General features: G+C 47.7%; 1 protein-coding gene across 3 annotated transcripts in view; it reads right to left on the reverse strand.

Annotated features, from left to right (window-relative positions):
- HMGCS1 (3-hydroxy-3-methylglutaryl-CoA synthase 1) overlaps nt 1-21,326 on the reverse strand; it is a 48,993-nt gene that overhangs the window by 15,338 nt on the left and 12,329 nt on the right. The window contains exons 1-5 of one of the 3 annotated variants that reach the window (XM_068251202.1): nt 21,225-21,301; nt 11,786-12,243; nt 5,938-6,063; nt 1,216-1,380; nt 967-1,135 (exon numbers count right to left, since the gene is read on the reverse strand). In XM_068251202.1, coding sequence (XP_068107303.1) covers nt 967-1,135; nt 1,216-1,380; nt 5,938-6,063; nt 11,786-12,233 — 908 coding nt within the window. In that variant the 5' untranslated portion in view covers nt 12,234-12,243; nt 21,225-21,301. Of the gene's footprint in view, nt 1-966; nt 1,136-1,215; nt 1,381-5,937; nt 6,064-11,785; nt 12,244-14,937; nt 15,052-21,224; nt 21,302-21,326 lie in introns of those variants that run through there. The other 2 variants (XM_068251195.1, XM_068251185.1) reach the window with 2 other exon arrangements.

Genomic DNA, 21,326 nt, shown 5'->3' on the forward strand with positions numbered 1-21,326 from the left:
TCAACAGTCCCGCTTCATCAGGCAGTATAGGAGCAAAAAAACTGGTTCAGGTCCATAAAGCGTGTGAGCGCCTCTGTCGCTCACACGCTTTATAGACCTGAACCAGTTTTTTATGCTCCTATACTGCCTGATGAAGCGGGACTGTTGACCGCGAAACGCGTTGCGATTTTATGAAGTGGTGAATAAATTGTATATATATTTTTACTCTGCATTTGAGTATATGTCCACTACCAGAGGGAGGCAAGTCCACCTCGACTTCCCTCTTTTTATCATTTTTAGAACATTGTTTTACTCTGCTTGGCGCCTCTGTTCGTACATATTACAGCAATATAAACAGGTGTTTGTACAGAGCCATTCCTGCACAAAACAAGCCAGGCTCATTTATTTCTCTTCCTCATTGTAAGGATTAATAATTGCAGGGAATAGATATAAAAGTTGGCTTTTACTTACCTGGGCTTCTTTCAGCCCCATATAGGCCATTAGTTCCTCAGTATCCCTTCCACTGTTCATCTGTCAGCCTAATTAAAATCCACAACCCAGCTGGGTTGTGGGCTACTGTGCATGTCCAGTCCAAACCATGCACCTCCTTGGTTGCGCTCCTTCAGCCAGGAGCACTCTGCGCATACAGTTACAAATATTAACTCACTGCCCATATGCAGAACCCTCCCAGCATGAATGAGGTGGTAAGTGGCCAGAACAATGCATGTGCAGTTGCCTGGTACTCCGCTCTTCACCGATTCACAGACCTTAACACCGTTAACAGTGGAACAGCATAGGATACCGGGAGGACTCTGAGGGACCTTACAAGCTACAGGGGGTGGAAGTACCATCAGGTAAGTAAACACCCAACTTCTTTTCTTCTCTCATGATTACTTTTAAAATGAACATAATTGCAAATTATATGTAAATGACATTGTAGATTACACACAATCCAAAGAAATGGATAGAACAAGGAGATGCTCTTACCGGAAAGAGTCCAACCCAACGTAGACGCCATTCTCGGTATCTGGGTTGGCATCACTGATGAAATCATTCAGTAACAAGCGGGCGAGAGACTTCTGCACCAGCTTGCAGTACGGGGAGTGGAAGATCATGTAGCCAAAGTCCTCCAGAGTGAACGGTTTATCATTCTCCTCTGATGGAAACAAACATATTAGTTTCTTGAAGGCTCACTTCACACATTGCACTGAATCTGCCACACAACACGCCACAAACCTTTCTGCCACTGCTCCTGGATTTTCCTGCGGAAGGTGGAATAGCAGTGGTCCAATGCGCTGAGGTAGCACTGGATAGACAATTTCCCATCCACAACAGGGTACTCGGACACCATGTCTGGCTTGTAGAAGTCATAAGCATGCTGCATGTGGGTGCCTCGTAAACCTGGTGAAACAAAACAGGAAGGTCTTCAGTAACCACCATAAGACCACAGGAACCCTTCCACAAAGCAGCCAAAACAAGGACAATAGTACCACGCTCTACCACTAGAGGGCAACAGCTATACAATTCACTCAAAGTAATATACTATGCTGTGTTAGAGAAAAATAATTACTCGAACCCCATTAGGACAGCACAGGTCCACCAGAGTTACTGCAAAGTGGATGGTTTTAAGTTGCTTAAAAAAAAAAAATTCTGTCCTTTTGCCGATAGTAAACTAACTGCAGGTCTCCTCTCCCCTTGTCACTGTAAATTATCTTTCTGTACCCCTTTATTTATTGTATAAAGTGCCTACATATTGCGCAACGCCCCTCATCCTACCATTACATAGAGTTATTGACACTTCAACACAAACGGAGGAGCAAGTATAGGACAGATATACCTTATTTACTTACTGTAAACAAGGACATACTGCAGAGGATCTGGGCAATTTATTAATTGGATTTATATAGCGCCAACATATTACGCAGCGCTGTACAATACATAGGATTACAGACAATGATAAAAGTGTTGACCAACAGCACAATACAGGCAATAGACAGATACAATAATACAGGTAATAAAAAAAAGCAATACGATACACAACACAATACAGGTAGTAGTACAATGCCAGATCATACACTGGAGTGGTAGTGCTAAGAATACAAGTTCACATATTCTGGGTCAGGTGTACAAAAAAAGCATGATACACAAGGGGAGAGGGCCCTGCCAAAGGCTTACAATCTAGAACAACTTGGTACAAATTTAGAGACACACGAATACAAGGACGCGTTTTAGACTGGTCAGAGCTCTATTGCTTTATCTTTTTGTTCTTCCCTACGGGTTTCTCTCTGGCCATATGTGAGATGATATAATATGAATTCTAGCTGTGTAGATTGCCAGCATTGTGGATTTAGTACACGAGTTACTGATGACTTTGTTAGATGACGTGTGTTTACCTTTCCTGCTGCATTCCTTTTTGGATGCTTGTATGCTTGTTTATAGAAGCTTCTATTTGCAGTTCCTGCTTATTAAAGGAAAACTTAAGTGAACTATAAAAAAATGAGATTTACTCACCTGGGGCTTCCATCAGCCCCCAGCAGCCGATCGGTGCCCTCGCAGCCCCGCTCTGACGCTCCAGGACCCGCCGGCGAACACTTCCGGTTTGGCCGTCACCGGCCGACAGGCATGGGAACGCGAGTGATTCTTCGCGTTCCCAGCCTGTATATCGCCCCCTATGCTGCTATTGCGACCAGCTGGCCGCAATAGCAGCATAGGGGGCGATATACAGGCTGGGAACGCAAAGAATCACTCGCGTTCCCATGCCTGTCGGCCGGTGACGGCCAAACCGGAAGTGTTCGCCGGCGGGTCCTGGAGCGTCAGAGCGGGGCTGCGAGGGCACCGATCGGCTGCTGGGGGCTGAGGAAAGCCCCAGGTGAGTAAATCTCATTTTTTATAGTTCACTTAAGTTTTCCTTTAAGGTTGCCACTGTTATTTTCTGTACGATTCTACTGTTGTCTGTGCAGTGAACAGTTATATGTTATATATGAAAAGTTTATATATGGTTAATTCTTTTCATTGCATTTATATACTTTGTACTGTTAATCTTTTTTTCGCTCAATAAAAAACAAAATGGGGAAAAAAAAAAAAAGACTGACTGCAAGCAACTTAAAAAAAAGGAGGCCAAAATGCAAATGCACGCCATTATTAATCAGAGCTCAATTTTAAAACCTTTTAGCCAATGCATAAAGCCCAATTCCAGAAATAGTCCTGTTACGAGTCTCCCCCAAGCATGGCGATGTTCTCCCCTACAGAAGTCCTACACTTCAGAGGTCACCCAATGTCACCCTCTAACTGGATCCTAGCTTCGGGATTCTTCATGCACTTCAATTGTGCTGTGTTTGACTCAGCTGCTTTCCCACCCACAAGGGGTGGAGGCACCAGTTGATAGGCTGAGAGGAGGTAGTGCTGTAACCAGGGCTGTGGAGTCGGAGTCGTGGAGTCGGAGTCGGGCAATTTTGGGTGCCTGGAGTCGGAGTCGGGAAAAAATGCACCGACTCCGACTCCTAATGAATTTGTAACTGTAATTAAAATAGAAAATATGATAAAATGTTCTATTTCTCAGATAATAGTCATTAAAAATAATGTATATATATATATATACACTATATATACAGTAATAGCCGTGCTTAGTCCACAAAAATGAAATAAACCAATCAAAATTAGTTACTTGTGCTGCTTCAATAAAGCAGTCCCCGTATTTTTAAGGTCAGATATACATATCTGATTGTGACTGTATATATGATGTGTACACAGGAATCTCTTATATATGTTACGGCCAGAACCCGAAGTTTGGCCAGAACTAGAAGTGGCCGGCCACTTCGGGTTCTGGCTGGCCAATGCGCGAACTGGCCGCTGCGCTGCGGCCAATGTGAGAAATGAAACAATTCCTGTAAGGTTTAATGTGATGTTGTGGCCGCAGCGCAGCGGGGGCAAAAAATGTATCACACATCTTTACTTTATTCAATGGCATTAAGCCGCCCGGCTTTTTCCTCTGCCTCTCTCTCCTCCCCCCCCCCCCGCCTCTCTCTCTCCTTCTCTTTATGGGCACAGCCGGGCGGGGACACGCGTGTCCCTCCGGAGTCGTTCGTCGCGGCAGGGGAATCCTGCCGTTCTTGCAGAGCGGGTGCTGGCAGAAGCAATGTCTGCAGCCTCCCCGCTCTGCTCTCCTGCCGCGAGGAACGACTCTCCTGGACACGCGTGTCCCCGCCCGGCTGTGCCCATAAGAGAAGGGGGGAGAGAGAGGCGGGGGGGGGGGGGAGGAGAGAGAGGCAGAGGAAAAAGCCGGGCGGCTTAATGCCATTGAATAAAGTAAAGATGTGTGATACATTTTTTGCCCCCCGCTGCGCTGCGGCCACAACATCACATTAAACCTTACAGGAATTGTTTCATTTCTCACATTGGCCGCAGCGCAGCGGCCAGTTCGCGCATTGGCCGGCCAGAACCCGAAGTGGCCGGCCACTTCTAGTTCTGGCCAAACTTCGGGTTCTGGCCGTAACATATATACTAAATAACATCTATGCTGTAAGAATAAAGCCTGATGTGTAGCTGTGTCACTAATAGAGATGGTCAACGAGATGGAAATAATTCTGCATTGATGCTGATTTATGCAAATGTACGCACTCCCTTTGCTGATGAAATCAAATAATTTGATATGTTGTTAAAATTTGGTTTGGGGACTACAAATTAAAGGGTACCTGAGTTGGATGAAAAGTAAAGTTTTATACATACCTGGGGCTTCCTCCAGCCCCCTTCAGGCTAATCAGTCCCTCGCTGTCCTCCACCACCCGGATCTTCTGCTATGAGTCCTGGTAATTCAGCCAGTCAGCGCTGTCCGGCCGCCATCCGCTCCCACAGCCAGGAACATTCTGCACCTGCGCAATAGTGCTGCACAGGTGTAGTATGCTCCTGGCGGCGGAGTGTGTGCATGCGCACTACGCCCGACTGGCTCAAGTACCTGGACTCATAGCAGAAGATCCAGGTGGTGGAGGAGGACAACGAGGGACTGATTATCCTGAAGGCGGCTGGAGGAAGCCCCAGGTATGTATAAAACTTTAATTTCATCTGTCTCAGGTTTACTTTGTTACACAGTAGTACTATACATATGCACTCCCCACAGAGCTGCAGGGAATCCACTGAGAATGCTGTGCACATTGAACACAGAGGTGTTGTCTGTTTAAAATCTCCTCATTCCCCTGCAGAGTACCTGCACATCATTCTTACATGTTCCCACACTTACATTGCCTAGGGCCTGATAGATGTTCTTTGTTCCGGTTTGTACCTTTTACAAGTACTCTTACCAAGGACTAGTTTTAGTCTAAAGGGAATAAATATAGTAGTCTACATATCCTTCTCACTTCAGTTGTCTTGTAAAATTCCTAAGCGTTGGCAGTTAAGAGACGAATTTCATGTTACATACTTTTAATCAACAAAATTGTAATATGCAAATTAGAGGAGTCGGAGTCGAGGAGTCGGAGTCGGTGGAATCCTAAACTGAGGAGTCGGAGTCGGTGGATTTTTGGACCGACTCCACAGCCCTGGCTGTAACAGCCACACCCCCTTTGACCAGCAATAAAGGGATGGGGCAGCTGGCATGAGCACCACAACCCCTCCCATAAGTTACAGCACGAGGCTGGGTTGCAGCAATGACACGGGAGCCCTTCTATTAAATGTTCCCTGCTTTCACCTATGTCCCAGAGTCCCCACAGCCTGAAGTTTAAAACTACTTTTAAGTCACTGATCTGCAGCTCTGCCATTTGTCCCCCCTACTCACCACACCGGTAAGCACCTTTCTGTTGGCCACACACCAGATGGATGCTCTACTACTTTTGTGAAAAGCAGGAAGAGTAAGAGTTCCAAATCAGGAATCTGAAGGCTTCCATTGATTGTAAACCCGAACATGCGAAATGGAGAAACAAATCTGACACTCAAACTCTTGTGCCACTGGAACATAAAATCACCAACCTCTTTCCAAGATTAGAGTGGCATTCGGTCCCACAAGCATAGCAACAGCTCCGGCTCCGCCAGTTGGCCTGGCACTTCCTGTGGCATACACCGCAATGTCTCCAGCCACCACCAACGCATAGCGCCCTGCAGGAAAACACAATGGCTTAGTAACTCAGGTTCATTAACACCATTTATAATAAACATGTATGGATAAAGAAGTGAACATAAACCACAAAAACAACTCTTAAAGCGGAACTGAAATATTACAAAAAAAAACAAAAACAACAAGCGTTTCACTTTCCTGAGGCTTCTGCCAGCCCCCTGCAGCCGTCCTGTCCCACGCCGGTCCTCCATGATGCTCCATTCTCCCGCCACCAGCTGGTTTCGGGCCTGTCAGATCGTCGAAGGAAACTGCGCGTCCTAAGCCACGCATATCTTTCTAGCGTCTGCCGCTATTAGCACCATCGCGGAGAAAGATACGAGTGGCCGGGGCGTGCAGGCGCAGTTGCCAAGTGCACCGAACCGAAAGTAGCTGGCGGTGGGAGAACAGAGGATTGTGGAGGACCAGTGTGGGACACAGACTGCAAGGGGATGGCAGAAGCCCCAGGTAAGTGAAACTTTTTTTTTTTTTTTTATATATATATTTTAGTTCTGCTTTAAATGTTCCAATGTACCTACCTAGCTTTGAGAGGCAAGTGACCCTTTGGCTTGCCACTCAAAGCTCCTGAACTCTAACTGGCTAAGACAGAACCTGTGACGCTCAGGAGGTGGGGCTTAGCACAGCTTTCCTTAGCAAAGTGGTGTTTGCATAGTATAGAGAGATAAACAGCAAAAACATTTTTCTACTGAGTATATGTCCTCATTCCACCTCCAACAGGGGTATAAATATTAATGTAAATAGTTAAAAACAAGGAAAGGGCAGCCCAGCAGGCCTGGGGCGGCACTAGCACAATTTCCAATAGATGTCAGGCTGAAATCTATTGGAAATCTGACTGCAGTGTGTTGTGGGCAGGCAATAGATCTTTTTCTGATCAGATTCAAAGAAACAGAGGTATCTCATGGTCAATCTGACGGCAGATTAATGCTGGGGATACACGGTACGTTTCTGTACCGTGTATCGACCAGCTGATCCGGCCAGCTGATAATATTCAACTTTCCCGATCATGCCGCTCGACCCGCGCCCACTCGATTCCCACCGGAGGACAATGGCAGGGAATCGAGCGGCTGATAAGGACCGCCGGCGGGGACGAGCGGGAATCGATCCGCGCGGATGACCGGGGATGTGGCTGGGGTCGATCTGGCGGCTAATTGAGCCGCCGGTCGACCCGTGTATGCCAGGCATTAGAGATGTATGGCCATTTTAAAAAGGGAACCGGAGGTGAGAGAGATATGGAGGCTGCCTTATTCATTTACTTTTAAACAATACCAGTTACCTGGAAGTCCTCCTGATCCTAGGTTTCTAATTTTTTAGCCACAGACCTTGAACAAGTATGCAGCAGATCAGGTACTCAGACTCAAGTTTTACTGGATTAGCAATATGCTTGTTCCAGGGTTTTGACTCAGGCACTACTTATGCCAGAAGATCAACAGGGCTGCCAGGCAACTGGCATTGTTTACAAGGTAATAAATACAGCAGCCTCCATATCCCTCTCATCTCAGGTTCCCTTTATCAGCTTATACCAGTGATGGCTAACTTTGGCACTCCAGCTGTGGTGGAACTACAAGTCCCATGAGGCATTGCAATACTTTGACAGCTCTAAGCATAATCCGGGGAGGCAGAGGCATGATGGGATTTGTAGTTTTGTCACAGCTGGTGTGCCAAGGTTAGCCATCACTGGCTTATACTGATCATACAGGGACTGACATGCTAGCATCTTACACCAAAATGGTAATGCAAGCGTGTCGAATGGGGAGTCATGGCCCATTTTAAGACCTTTGAGTATCCTATGGGTTCTTCATGTGGGCGTGTCTATAAAAAAGTAGATCAGAGCTATGTAGCCGTAAAGTGGTTTATAAACAGTGTAGGTTTACTCTATAAACAGATGCTGAATCTCTGTTGGTGCTACACAAATACATAACTCAGAAACTGTGTTTATATTTTCTAGGCTTTAGTTTGTACAGAAACCGGTCTTGATGCAGCCGGGAGCTCTTTGGATGTCTCCTTCTGGGAAAGTACAGACTTTATGAATTGGGAAATGGTCCAATCAAAATCATCAGCTGATTTTGAACATGATCGTTCCATTTCCACTGCATACATTTGGAGAAGATCTCCATCACCACCGAATTATTAGCATCTCACTGACCACTTTAGGAATAGGAGGAGGATAGATATCATTGTTTAGCTCCTCAGTTCATTTTCCCCTCGGGTTCACTTTTAATGGAGAACTGTAGTGAGAGGTATATGGGAGGCTGCCATTTCCTTTTAGGCTGGTTTCACAGTGGGACGTTAAAGTCCCACGTTACAGCAGCCTGTAACGCAGCCTAACTCACAGCACTGTAAAATAAATTGTGCTGTTCACAGTGCCCACGTTGCGTTAGGGTATAACGCTGCACGTTAAGTGAAAATACAGCATGCTGTACGTTATACCCCTATAGAGCTGCTTTAGATTGTTTGCACATGCTCAGTGACTAGCCACATGGCTAATATTCACTGCACTGTGGTGACTCGTGGTGGGACTCCTAGTGTTGTCCAGATCATTTGATCCAAATCTTTTTTGTGAGTCGAATCATCCGGATCACCACAATGAAAGATTCGGTTCACAGTGGATGTCTGTCTGGAAGAAACAGGAACATACAGAATGTACAGTGCAGGGAAAGTCCTGTCCTGCTAGTCATTTCACCCCCAGTCTGCTTCCCTAGTAAAATGATTCAAATGATTTGGTTCAAAGATCCGGATCTTTTCAATGATCCGAATCCTTAAAAAGATCCGGACTTCCCATCACTATCCTGGAGCGGCTGCATAATGCGGCTCAATCTGACGTCCAACTTCAACACCACCATGCGTTACGTTAGGGGCACGTTATGCGACCTTAACGTCCTCTAAAACGCAACGTCTTGGTGGGAAAGAGGCCTTAACCTCCTTAGCGGTAACCCCGTGTGTGACACGGGGTAAGCCGCCGGAGGGTGCCGCTCAGGCCCTGCTGGGCCGATTTACTTAATTTTTTTTTTTGCTGGACGCAGCTAGCACTTTGCTAGCTGCGCCAGCACCCCGATCGCCGCCGCCGCGCGCCCGATTGCCGCTATCCGGTGCGGCGCGCGCCCCCCCCCCCCAGACCCCGAGCGCTGCCTGGCCAATCAGTGCCAGGCAGCGCAGAGGGGTGGATTGGGTCTCCCAATGACGTGCCGACGACGCTGACGTCGGTGACGTCATTCCGCCCCGTCGCCATGGCGACGGGGGAAGCCCTCCAGGAAATCCCGTTCTTTGAACGGGATTTCCTGATCGCCTATCGCCGGAGGCGATCGGCGGGGCTGGGGGGGATGCCGCTGAGCAGCGGCTATCATGTAGCGAGCCCTCGGCTCGCTACATGATTTAAAAAAAAAATAATTGGATTCTTTCACACTCTCATTAGTCAGCCAGGACCAATTGTGGTCCATCAACCAACATCAGCGTTTGCCAAAAGACATACACAGAGAGGGGGGGCAAGGCATAAAGCTCCTGCCTATCGCTTCTTTACAAACAGGCCTGTTACAATTTTTGATATACCCGCCTGCTATTGGCCCCGGTAATCCGCTCTTCTGTGCATGTGATGCCTGGCTGCAATAGCCTGCTGCATTCATGTCGCCGTCAGCGCTCTGCGCCTGCGCAGAAAGCTCTCGGTGACATGAACATACCTAAACGAGCTGCGCAAGCACAAAATAACTCAACTGATGGCGGATTACCAGGGCCGATAACTGGCGAACAGAGGCACCCGGGAGGACGGCGACGGTGGTCATGGGGCTGGAGGAAGCCCCAGGTAAGTATGAATTCTTTTACTCCCCTTGTCTCAGGTTCTCTTTAAAAAAGGAGAATCATTTTATAAAGAGTAAATAAATAACGGCCCCCAAATTCCCGGGCATCAGTTGCAACTTTAGATGAACTCACTGCAGTGAGGGTATGAACTGTATGTGTAGAAACATATCATGTTACAGTGTTAATGAATGGTGTTTTATTATTTATTATGTGTTTTATGACTTAAAAGTTTTTGATATCCATTTTTAGCGCAGTGGAATTCTATGTCATTATATGCAGCTAATCTTGTCAGATCTGACAATAATGACAGAAACATCTAACCTGCTGCATGCTTGTTCAGGGTCTATGGCTAAAAGTATTAGAGGCAGAGGATCAGCAGGCAACTTGTATTGCTTAAAAGGAAATCCATATGGCAACCTCCATAGCCCTCTCAGTTCAGTGGTCCTTTAAAAACGGACATGAACTAAGAGCTTCCTGTCTGCTCTAAAAGATAAGCAACAGCATAATGACCTTTAAAGAACAAACATTTTTTGTTACAGCTTACAGAACTCCTGCAATAAATCTATAGGGTGTCCACTTCCTACTTTCATGGAAGAAAACAAAGGGTTAACATCCTGTGTTTACATATTAGCTGTGTCAGACGAGGGCTGCTAAGTTTCTGTTCTGACACAGTTGAGAGATCAAATTACACTTGTGATTACCTGAAAATGAGGGGGAATTAGACAGGCTCTTCCCTCTAAAAAACAACAAAAAAAAATAACACACAGTGTGCATTTCTCTCCGTTTTCCTTGTGTCTTGTACAAGAGCTCATGTCCACTTTAAGCCTTTGTGAACTGCACATGTGCAGTAGCCCTGACCGGAGTCTTCCTGAGGGGCAGCGGCACACTGGAGGGGACCAGGAGGACGGTGAGGGACCTGAATGACTGCAGGTTGCTCGAAAAAGCACCAGATAAGTAAATCCGGACTTGTTCCCCCCCACCTTGGGTATACTTTAAAGTGGACCTGAACTCTTGCACAGGACAGGAGGAAAACAGAGGAATGCACCCTGTGTGTATTTAGAGAGTTTAGCCTGTCTAATTACCCCTCATCTGTGACCAATCACAAGTGTAATTTGATATCTCAGCTGTGTCAGCTCAGGAATCTCTGCTGCCTCCACTGAGCAGCTAATTTGTAAACACAGGATGTTAACCCTTTGTCTGCTTTGATGAAAGCAGGAAGTAGACACTGCAGAATTATTGAAAGATTTGAATCAGCTGTAACAAAGAAATGTTTTTCTTTAAAAGGTTATTATGATGTTGCTCATCTTTAATGCTGGGTACACACTGAGATTTTCTGGCAGATTGAATATTTCCAACATGTCCGATTTGTTTTCCGATCGATTTCCTATTAAAGTGCCCAGAAATCGATCAGAAAATGCTCGGAAAGCAAAATCGGACATGTTGGAAATAATCGATCGGACAGTAAATCGGCCAGAAAAACTCATAATGTGTACCCAGCATTAGAGCAGAGAGGAAGTTCTGAATTCAGGTCCCACTTTAAAGAGAAGGCGAGGTGAGAGGGATATGGAGGCTGACATGTTTATCTTTTAACTAATGCACATTGCCTGGCTGTGCTGCTGATCCTCTGCCTCTAATACTTTAAGCCACAGACCCTGAACAAGCCTGCAGCAGATCCAATGTCCATGACAAATCTGATAAGATGAACTGCATGCTTGTTTCAGGTGTGTGATTTAGACCCTACTGACCAGAAAGATCAACAGAACAGCAAGGCAACTTGTATTTTTTTTAAAAGGAAATACATATGGCAGCTTCCATAGATCTCACACCTCGGGTATCCTTTAACGATAAGCTGATCCCAAAAACACATCTTTCAGTGTAGTTGGTGGCACCCTAATGCCGCATCAAAGGAGAACTCACCATCCCAGGAGCTTGACTCCACCCAGTTAATCGCATTGAAGAGAGCTGCAGTGCCTCCATAACAAGCATTGGTCGTGTCTATGCCCTCAACGTCCGTATTTCCTGACTCTTCAAAGAGCTGCATGAGGACAGTCTTTACAGATTTGGACTTGTCAATGATTGTCTCTGTTCCCACTTCCAGTCTTCCAATGCAGTCATAGGACAGGTTGTTCCTCTCCATTAGCTTCTGGACCACGGTGAGGCAGAGTGAGTTGATGTCCTCTCTGTCAGAGCAGAAGCCCATCTTCGACTGACCCAAACCAATGGTGTATTTTCCTGCACCGACTCCATCGAACTTCTCCAGCTCCTCCTGGTCAACATACTGGGCCGGGAAGTAAATCTCCAGCGCCACGATCCCGACATCTTTGGGCCAGGAGGCTTCAGCGGAGGCAGGAAGGGATCCAGGCATGGTGGTCAACCTAGACGAGAGAATTGCAGAAAACAAAAATAGATTATCTTCATATATAAAAAAGCCATGTCAAGGCTTTACTAACAGTCCATAGTCTCGGGCCAAGGTTCAGCTGCCCAAGGCCTTGAGTACATACCAGACAGTGCTTGTTGGTTTAGAGATAAGACTGATAAGCTCTCTTACCCCCATATAGAGATCTACACACACTCAACAGCAGTCTTTTACTTTTCTTGTGAAACACCTAAAAAAAAAATGATCTTGCTATTGTTCAAGCAGCTGATAAGAAGTCAATTCAACATTTAAAGTTCTGAGTTCAGGTCCGCTTTAAAAGGACGTTACAGCATGCCTGATTTCCTAAATGACAGTTATTGAACTTCAACATATCTGACAGGTTCAATCTAATTTCCAATCAACTTTGTATTGAAGTGATCGGGGGAAAAAAAAGGATCAGAAAAACAATTGGAAATAAGATTAGACCTGGTGGAAATAATCGATTCGATCCTTTTATCTGATGGGAAATTGCATTGTGCGTACCAGGCATAAACAAGCATGATCAATAGCATTTGCTGAAATAACTAGAATCTCTAATAACACACCACAGAGAAGTGACCAAAAACTCTGCTGACACATCTGGCTCAGGAACGAGGCCATAAACACTGGCTGGATTAGGATGGATGTTTCACTATCGTTTCCAAGTACAGCTGTAAAATGAGTTCAACTTGCTAAATAAAGCATTTGTTTTGGAAAAATGCTCTCTGTGTCACAATTAGGCAAATTCTCAAATTCTGTTCCTGGCACATCCATCCAGGGCGGGGAGAGTGGGTTTTAACCGTCAAGAGAGATATTACATCACTTCCTGTTGTGGAAATAAAAAGGAAATCTCCAGTAAAACTGGTACAGCAATAGCTGAAAACTATATAAAACGAAAAGAACTTCTAACCATTCCCTTACACCACCCGGAACAAATAAACAAAATAACTACCAACACTCTCTGGCTAAAGCAGGGGGTTGCTCGCTGGCTGCCTATATATTCTTTCCAGAGAAGACATTGTACTACTTTTAGAAGCTAAAATTTGGCTACAGCTCTTTACAAGATGGACTTTTCTTATAGTTGATTTTTAAATCATAATTTAGAACTCCAAGCATTCTATATAATAATTCAGTAGAACAGAGAGAGTAGGCTGTGGCGAGTGCACTACACAATAAAGCCGTGAACCACATTAAAGATGGTGCAACATCCAGAATCAGTGGTCAGTCCATTCAGTGATGCAAAGAGAAGAAAAGCAATTCCAGGAGCAACTCATCCATAATAAAACTTCAACTTTTAATTTTCTTCCTTGTTAAAAGACAATAGTAATACACGGCTTAAAAAATAGAGAGTGAAAAATACTTATCAGGCCATAGCAGATAAATAGAGGTGCGGAGGTGTAGTCGACAGCCGTTTCGCCCCACAATGAGGGCTTTCTCGAGACCGAACCAAAGCCGTGTATTACTATCGTCTTTTAACAAGGAAGAAAATTAAAAGTTGAAGTTTTATTATGGATGAGTTGCTCCTGGATTTGCTTTACTTCTCTTTGCATTATCCTATATAATAAAATCCCTGTCCACCTGTGCCAGCTTCATTCTGCAAAAGCTCGACACGGGTATGCACAGTATGGATGGCTCCAGAGCTGCTCACTGACTGACCGGGCAGAGGGGGGCAGTCCAGAGCCAGGGAAAGAACGGACTGTGTGGGGAGGAGGACAAACTGGGGGTGATGCTGTTGCACCCTCACAGTAATAACATGTGAGATCTAAATAAGTACATAAGTAAATAAGTAAGTTCTCCCATGTCCTAAAAACATAATGATAAGTTCATTAGTCCACCTAATGCCCCCCTCCTCCCTGCCCCAAACAAACATGACCTCAAGTTCTGTACACAAACTCAAAAGCACAGAAAAGAACTAGAAATTAGGGGGGGGGGGGGGGGGGGGGTGTCAGCTGAAAATACTTTCTTTTAAATGGTACCATCGACGGTAAAAGACAGCAGTTATCGTTCCTGTAGACCGACCCGTCCTGGTGGATCAGTTGGCATGATCATCAGTGTTAGCCTTTCATACCAATCAATAACAAATGAATGCTCTGTCTATTCAAACAACTCACGTAGAGCTAGTTATAATTTTCCGGTCTGCAGATTAGCACTTCCATTGACAATCGAATAGGTTGACCATTGTTGAATCATACATGCACCGAAGTAGTTCGCCGCAAACTGTTAGGGGATCGATCAAAATAAGATCGGACCTGTCAGAAATTATCTTTCGAGCCATCAATCTGCCCCCCCCCCCCCCAAAAAAAAACAACCACCCAACTTATGGTGTATTCTCAGCATTACACTATGCCTATGGTATGGATTCAATCTGTGCTCCTTTGAGGGACAATTAGTGCCATAGCAATGACTATCGACTAAAGCCCTGCAGAAGACATCAGCAATATATTAAATTAAATAATAATGGTAATTTGTTGATGTATTCTATAAAATGTCAGTTCTATATCATATCACACACGGGGTACATCAGCTGGTGAGGTTCTGTGCTCCAGGGTTTGCTAGCACCTGTAGTTCTCCAGGCTGCTGTCCTGCTGAAGCATCTAGGAACACTCAGGTCATTCTATGCAGCCATCCACGGTGCTCAGCACAAGGGCTGGATTAGCAGCAGCAGCAGTCTTACCGCAGATAATGGTCAGCCAGCTCGCCCGTGTCCCGATCAGTCACTTTGCAGAGAGGTCACTCACACATGTCTCAACACACCGGCCTGACATAGCCACCGCCCCTCACTGCGCATGCGTGCTGGCCTCAGCCTGCACTGCGGCACAGCCGATAGGGAAAACTCCTGCCGCCATGATTACTGAGGGCAGCCGCGGCTCAGTACTCCAGTCACGTGTACCAACAGCGCAGTCGGCCGCATTGTGACTTGCGGTCTTCAAAGGTTATACTGCGCGTGCGCAGTCCTATGCATGGCAATCCACTAATCGAGCGTTGTGTGGGATATTTGCAGCTTGTGTCCTACTCCTTATGGATATGTTCCAACAAACCACCAGCAAAGTTAGTGCCGCTGGTGTGTAGTATGGGGTGAATTCATGCGCTGCATTACTTTGCACATGCTCAGCAGCATTTGTATGTACTGTATGTATAGCTCCCAAGTGTCCCTCGTTTTGAGGGACAGTCCCTCTTTCCTCCTCATTTGTCCCTCTTTCAGGACTTTGTCCCTCTTTCTATGTAAATATATATTTCTCTTCTAAAAAAAATTTCTCTTCTAAAAAAAAATGTGTTTGACTCTAAACTTTATCCCCATCCTTTACATTGATATATTACTAATTTTAATATGTTAATATGAAGGAATTCCCTTTAACCCTCCTGGCGGTTTGTAAAAATCCGCCAGGGGGCAGCAAATACGTTTTTAAAAAAAAAAAAAAAATTTTCTTCATGTAGCGAGACGAGGTCTCGCTACATGATAGCCGCTGCTCGGCGGCATCCCCCCAGCCCCTCCGATCGCCGCCGGCGATCAAGAGATCCCGTTCAAAGAACGGGATTTCTTGGAGGGCTTCCCCCGTCGCCATGGCGACGGGGCGGGATGACGTCATCGACGTCGTGACGTCAAAGGGGACTCCGATCCACCCCACGGCGCTGCCTGGCACTGATTGGCCAGGCAGCGCACGGGGTCTGGGAGGGGGGGCAGCTGCGGCGACGCGTATAGCGGCGGATCGGCGGCGATCGGACACTGCACGCAGCTAGCAAAGTGCTAGCTGCGTGCAGCAAAAAAAAAAAAATTATGCAAATCGGCCCAGCGGGGCCTGAGCGGTGCCTCCCGGCGGCATAGCCCGTGCTCAGCACGGGCTTACCGCCAGGGAGGTTAAGTTTGCAGGTGTGGTGTGGACCTAGGCCCCGTTCACATCACAGAACGCAGGCGCGTTCCGTTCAGAACACAACGCACAGGAACACACGTAGGGTTGCCAGGTGTCCGGTTTTAGACCGGACAGTCCGGTTTTTTGCCGCTGTGTCCTGTCCAAAAAGGCATGTTAAACCGGACAATTAAGATGTCCGGTTTTATGCCTTTTGCCACTTGCCGCCAGTAACTCCGAAACATCCGTTCATCAGCCGTTTCGGAGTCACAGAGATCATTCTGCCCGATTAGCAATAGGGATTCGGGAAGCACTACTGTGGATATGGCACCGCCCCTGTTTGTCATCACATCACAATACTGAGATCCGCCTCCAACATGGCGGCCTGTACGGCTCCAAAGTTGCGACATGGTGATGTACGACATGCCACGCTAACTTGTGTGCGCATGCGCAGTGTCTGTAGTGAGGCTGTCTCCTGATGGTGGGAGCGGGGTTTTCCTGCAGTTTGTAATTCGGCAAAACTGTGCAGGACTCGTCACCAGCAGTATGGCGTTCAACTTCGGATCTGCTACAGGGGCCAGCACTAACCCAGGTAGGAAGATAGTGAGAGATGGGGACACAAAGCTCGGGGGGTGTTGTATAGAAGCAGCACGCTGTCACACATCATGCTTGTCAAACCTTATGATACTGCTGTCTCTCAACACGATTACAGCAATTGAAATACAGTTTGATTATGAAGTCAGTGTAGCCCGTTTTGGGTAACAGGCCCGCCACCCGTCCGCCAGCGCTGCGCGACCGCTGATTCGCTGCCTGGCTGTCAGTCAAAGGCACAGCCAGCCAGCTTACGCGGCGTAAGTTACGCCAGCTTAAGTACCGCCCCCGAGCCCGCGCTTCCCGACGTTGCTACGTGTAATGCTTGTGCATTTACTGGTGAAAAGCGGTCTCTTATGTGCATTTACTGGTGAAAAGTGGTCTCTTATGTGCATGTACTGGTGAGGACAGTTAGTGACATGGCTATGTACTCTGTAATGTGCTGCAGAAGATGTCAGTGCGATATAAATACTGTAAAAAACATTTTTTAAAAAGCCCATTGCTTAGCCCCACTCTACATAAAAGTGCGCTTCTGACTCCGCCCCTAACTCCACCCCCTGTCCGGTTTTCTCCATCAGCCGACCTGGCAACCCTAAACACACGTCATGTGCGTCTCTGTGCGTTGTGTGGCTGATCCCATTCACTGAAAGTGAATGGGACAGCCGCGCGTTTTGTTAGGAAACGCGTGCAGCAGGTCCGGAACGCATGCAGTGTGAACATCAGACAGTGTAGTCTATGCACTGTCTGATGTCGTGCGTGTCGGCCTCCCGCACGCGTTCCCGAAATGCGGACGAGAACGCGTGCAATGTGAACAGGGCCGGTTCTTTTACACTTCGTGCGTTGCCAACAAAATCAGCGCACTGTGATGCAAATGCAATGATAGTTCTATAGGGCTAGCACATTAATCGCGGTGCGATGCAACAGGTTTCGTCAGGATAACGCAGTGGTTGCACTTGCGTTACAGGGTATCATGCGTATTGCCAGTGAGGCCCAGTGCACACCAAAAGCATAATCGCAAACACTCAGCGCTTTTTGAAGTGCGTTTTCTAGGCAATTCTAGGCATGTGCAGAGAGTTTTGGTGTAGCTTTTTTATATTTTGTACAGCTGTAACTGAACAGCTTCTGTAACAAAAACGCACTCTAATCTAGTGCTTTTCTGAGCGATTTTCCACTATCCAATACTTAACATTGAGGTTGAATTGCTTCAGAAATCAGCAAAAATGCTGCAGGACCCCCGTTTGCGTTTGGGAAAAAAGCTCATTGCTCTGGCGTGCTCCACCCCATTTAAATGCATTAGCCAAGAGCTTTTCAAAGCGCTGGTGTTTTTAAAAACGCTCAGAAGCGCTCGTGGTGTGCACCAGCCCTGTGGTATACTTTCATGGTACTGTAAGCCTTTCTGTTTGGTCGCATTGCACCATTAACATGCAATGCTACTATTCTGAACCATTGCAGTGCGATTGAGGAATAATCGCATCGCACAGCACCGTTACTAGTGCGAAAAGAGCCCAAATATACAGGTATATTCTGTAAACATCAATCCAGTCCAAAAACACGAAATTATATATTATCACCTGATGTAGAGAAGATCAACAACTGACGCAAACAACAGTATAGGGTTTCCATTATACATTATTAAAGACAGCGAGCGACAGTACAACCACAACAGATGCCTGAAACAGATCCTGAGGTCTATCTGCAGGGCACACCCTCAGCAATGTTATTACAGGTGCAGAATTACACTTGTACACACTGAGCACGGGCAGATGAAAGCAGGCCTGAACTAAAATTTCCTCCACTTGATCCCATCACTACAAACATAATATTTTTAATACTGCAGTGTCACCTCTCATTGGTGACCAGAGCATCAAAATTTGCAGCACTGCAGCCCACCCCAGCTCAGCAGCCGCTGCCTAATTGGTGGCTGCCAGGCAGGCGGCGATGCAGGTGGAGATTTCGAAGGAGCTTTAGCAGACATCAGAAACATGGCCATGACGGCACAGTCAAGGGCGGGGCAGGTCAGAGCGTCACCTGTGTAGCTGGGAGGGTTCTGCGCATGCACAGTAGCAATTTTACTTACTGGGCAAGCACAGGATGCTCCTGGAGACGGGAGCATGAAGGAGGCCCGTGGTCGGAGGGAGACAGCGGAGGAACGGAGCAGCGTGGAATGAGTCTGAGGGAGCAGGAAGGCTTCAGGGGGCTGGAAGAAGCTACAAGTAACTGACCAGTAAAGATTTCACTTAGGGCCGGTTCACACGGACGGCAGGCGGCGTCTACCGCCAAGCGTTCGGGACCCATCGGCTAAACGCTCCCATTCAAGTGAATGGGAGCGTTTAGCATTGCGCGGTTACCGTCGATAGCATAAGCGCGGCGTTCCAATCCCGATTTAACGCGTCGTTTCGGCCGTCCCTAGAAGCCGCATGCGATGTCCAGGGACGGCTAGCCGACGCGGCTTCATGTCCCCCTGCGGGGAGGAGAAACGCCGATCGCGACGATCTCAGTACTGCCGCCAGCGAACAGGACATCACAGGACGACACGACTTCCTGGCCGCCCCAACGCCGCTCGCCGTCCGTGTGAACCGGCCCTTAAACTGCGAGGGAGAGAAAAATTATACATAACTGGGGCTTTCTCCAACCCCCTCCAGGCTTACCACTCCCTCTCTGTCCTCTTTTGCCTCTTGGATCTTCTGTAATATGCCCTCCGGTCCTGTGTGTACTGCGCATGTGCAGCCTGGCCACGCCCGTTGCCGGGAGCATTCTGCCCATGCACAGTACTACTGCACAGGCACAAAACGCTTCCGGCAACGGGAGCATGCATGGCCGGACTACACCAACTGGAGGACTTTTCAGGGCCGATTACAGAAGATACAGAACTTGGAGGAAGACTGTGGGGGAGCGACAAGCCTGGAGGGGGATGAAGGAAGCCCCAGGTATGTATAATTTTTGTCCCCTCCTCCCTGTCTCAGGTACACTACCACTTAACCCCCTGGCGGTATGATATGTGCGGCTGCGCAGCCACGAGAGGGTTTTTTTCACTTTTTTTTTTAGCATGTAGCTAGCCTAGCGCTAGCTACATGCTTCCCCCCTCCCCGCGGCGTCCGCCCGTCCCCTCTGATCGCCGCCGGCGCCACTTGCCCATAAGGAAATCCCATTCTGAACGGGATTTCCTTGAGGGCTTCCGTCGCCATGGCGACGAATGGAGTGACGTCATCAATGTCACGGACGTCGTGACGTCACAGGGAGTCCCGATCCACCCCATAGCGCAGCCTGGCGGCGATTGGCCAGGCTGCGCAAGGGGTATGCGGGGGGGGGCCTGTATCCACGGCGGGTAGCGGCGATCAGACCAAACACGCAGCTAGCAAAGTGCTAGCTGCGTGTTTGGAAAAAAAAAATTATGTAAATCGGCCCAGCAGGGCCTGAGCGGCACCCTCCGCCGGCTTACCCCGTGTCACACACGGAGTTACCGCCAAGGAGGTTAAGGACCGGGTGCTTTTTGCCTGATCTGTGCAGCGCACAGATCAGGATTGAGGCAGGGCGACCAGACTCCCCCCCCCCCCTTCTTCCCCACTAGGGGGATGTCCTGCTGGGGGAGGGGGGGGTCTGATCGCCGCCGACTGCCTGTGATTTGTGGGGGGGGGCTCCTCAAAGCCCCCCTCCGCAGCGATTTCCGCCCTCTCAGCCTTTACCTGCTTCTCCCGCAGGCTATGGACTGCACAGGACGGATATCCGTCCTGCGCCGTCTAGGATAGGCTTCAGCCTATCAGATGCCGGCGATCCCCGGCCAATCAGATGCCGGGGATCGCCGATCTCCTTTACGGCGCTGCTGCGCAGCAGCGCCGTATGATGTAAACAGCGGGGATTTCTTCCCCGCGTGTTTACATTTAGCCTGCGAGACACCCTCTGTGAACTGACATGGAACCTCCATGTAAAACCACTAACGACCAGCCGCCGCCTATCGGCGTTAGGCGGTCGTTAAGTGATCAAGTATTTTCGTCTTGCTATCACATCACAGTGCAGACAGAGTACCTGCAGTCATTCTGACACACTGAGGGCTCGTTTCCACTATAGCGAATCTGCATGCGGTGTCCGCATGCGGATTCGCATAGGCAATGCAAGTGGATGGGGCTGTTTCCACTTGTGCGGCTGCGGGGGCATTTTTTTGTGCGGCAGAAATCTGCATGGCAGAGCCATCAGATTTCGCATGCGAGAGGAATGCACGCGAATCGCCGCTAATGCTTTTAAATAGGGAAACCACATGCGGGTTGTGCATGCGGTTTTTGCCGCGAAGTCGCATAGGTATAATGTTAATTTACACAGGCAGTGACATGGTTAAATTCGCACATACCCTTACCTATGCGGAATCGCGGCAAAAACCGCATGCGGAATCGCACCCGCATGCGATTTTGTCCGCGGTGGAATGCAGGCGATTCCGCACCGCAACAGTGGAAACGAGCCCTAAAACAAATCCAGCAGGCATTACATTCTGCAACCTGGCCTAAGAAAATATCTGCACATCAATATAACTCACCTTTATGGTACAGATACCGATAGCCTCCTTCAGCATGCAGAACTGTAACATGGGAAGTGTCAGGAAGCTAATCTCTGTGAAATCATATTGATAGCTGGCATG

The sequence above is a fragment of the Hyperolius riggenbachi genome, chromosome 1 (assembly GCF_040937935.1).
Source record: "Hyperolius riggenbachi isolate aHypRig1 chromosome 1, aHypRig1.pri, whole genome shotgun sequence".
Classification (NCBI taxonomy): Eukaryota; Metazoa; Chordata; class Amphibia; order Anura; family Hyperoliidae; genus Hyperolius; species Hyperolius riggenbachi.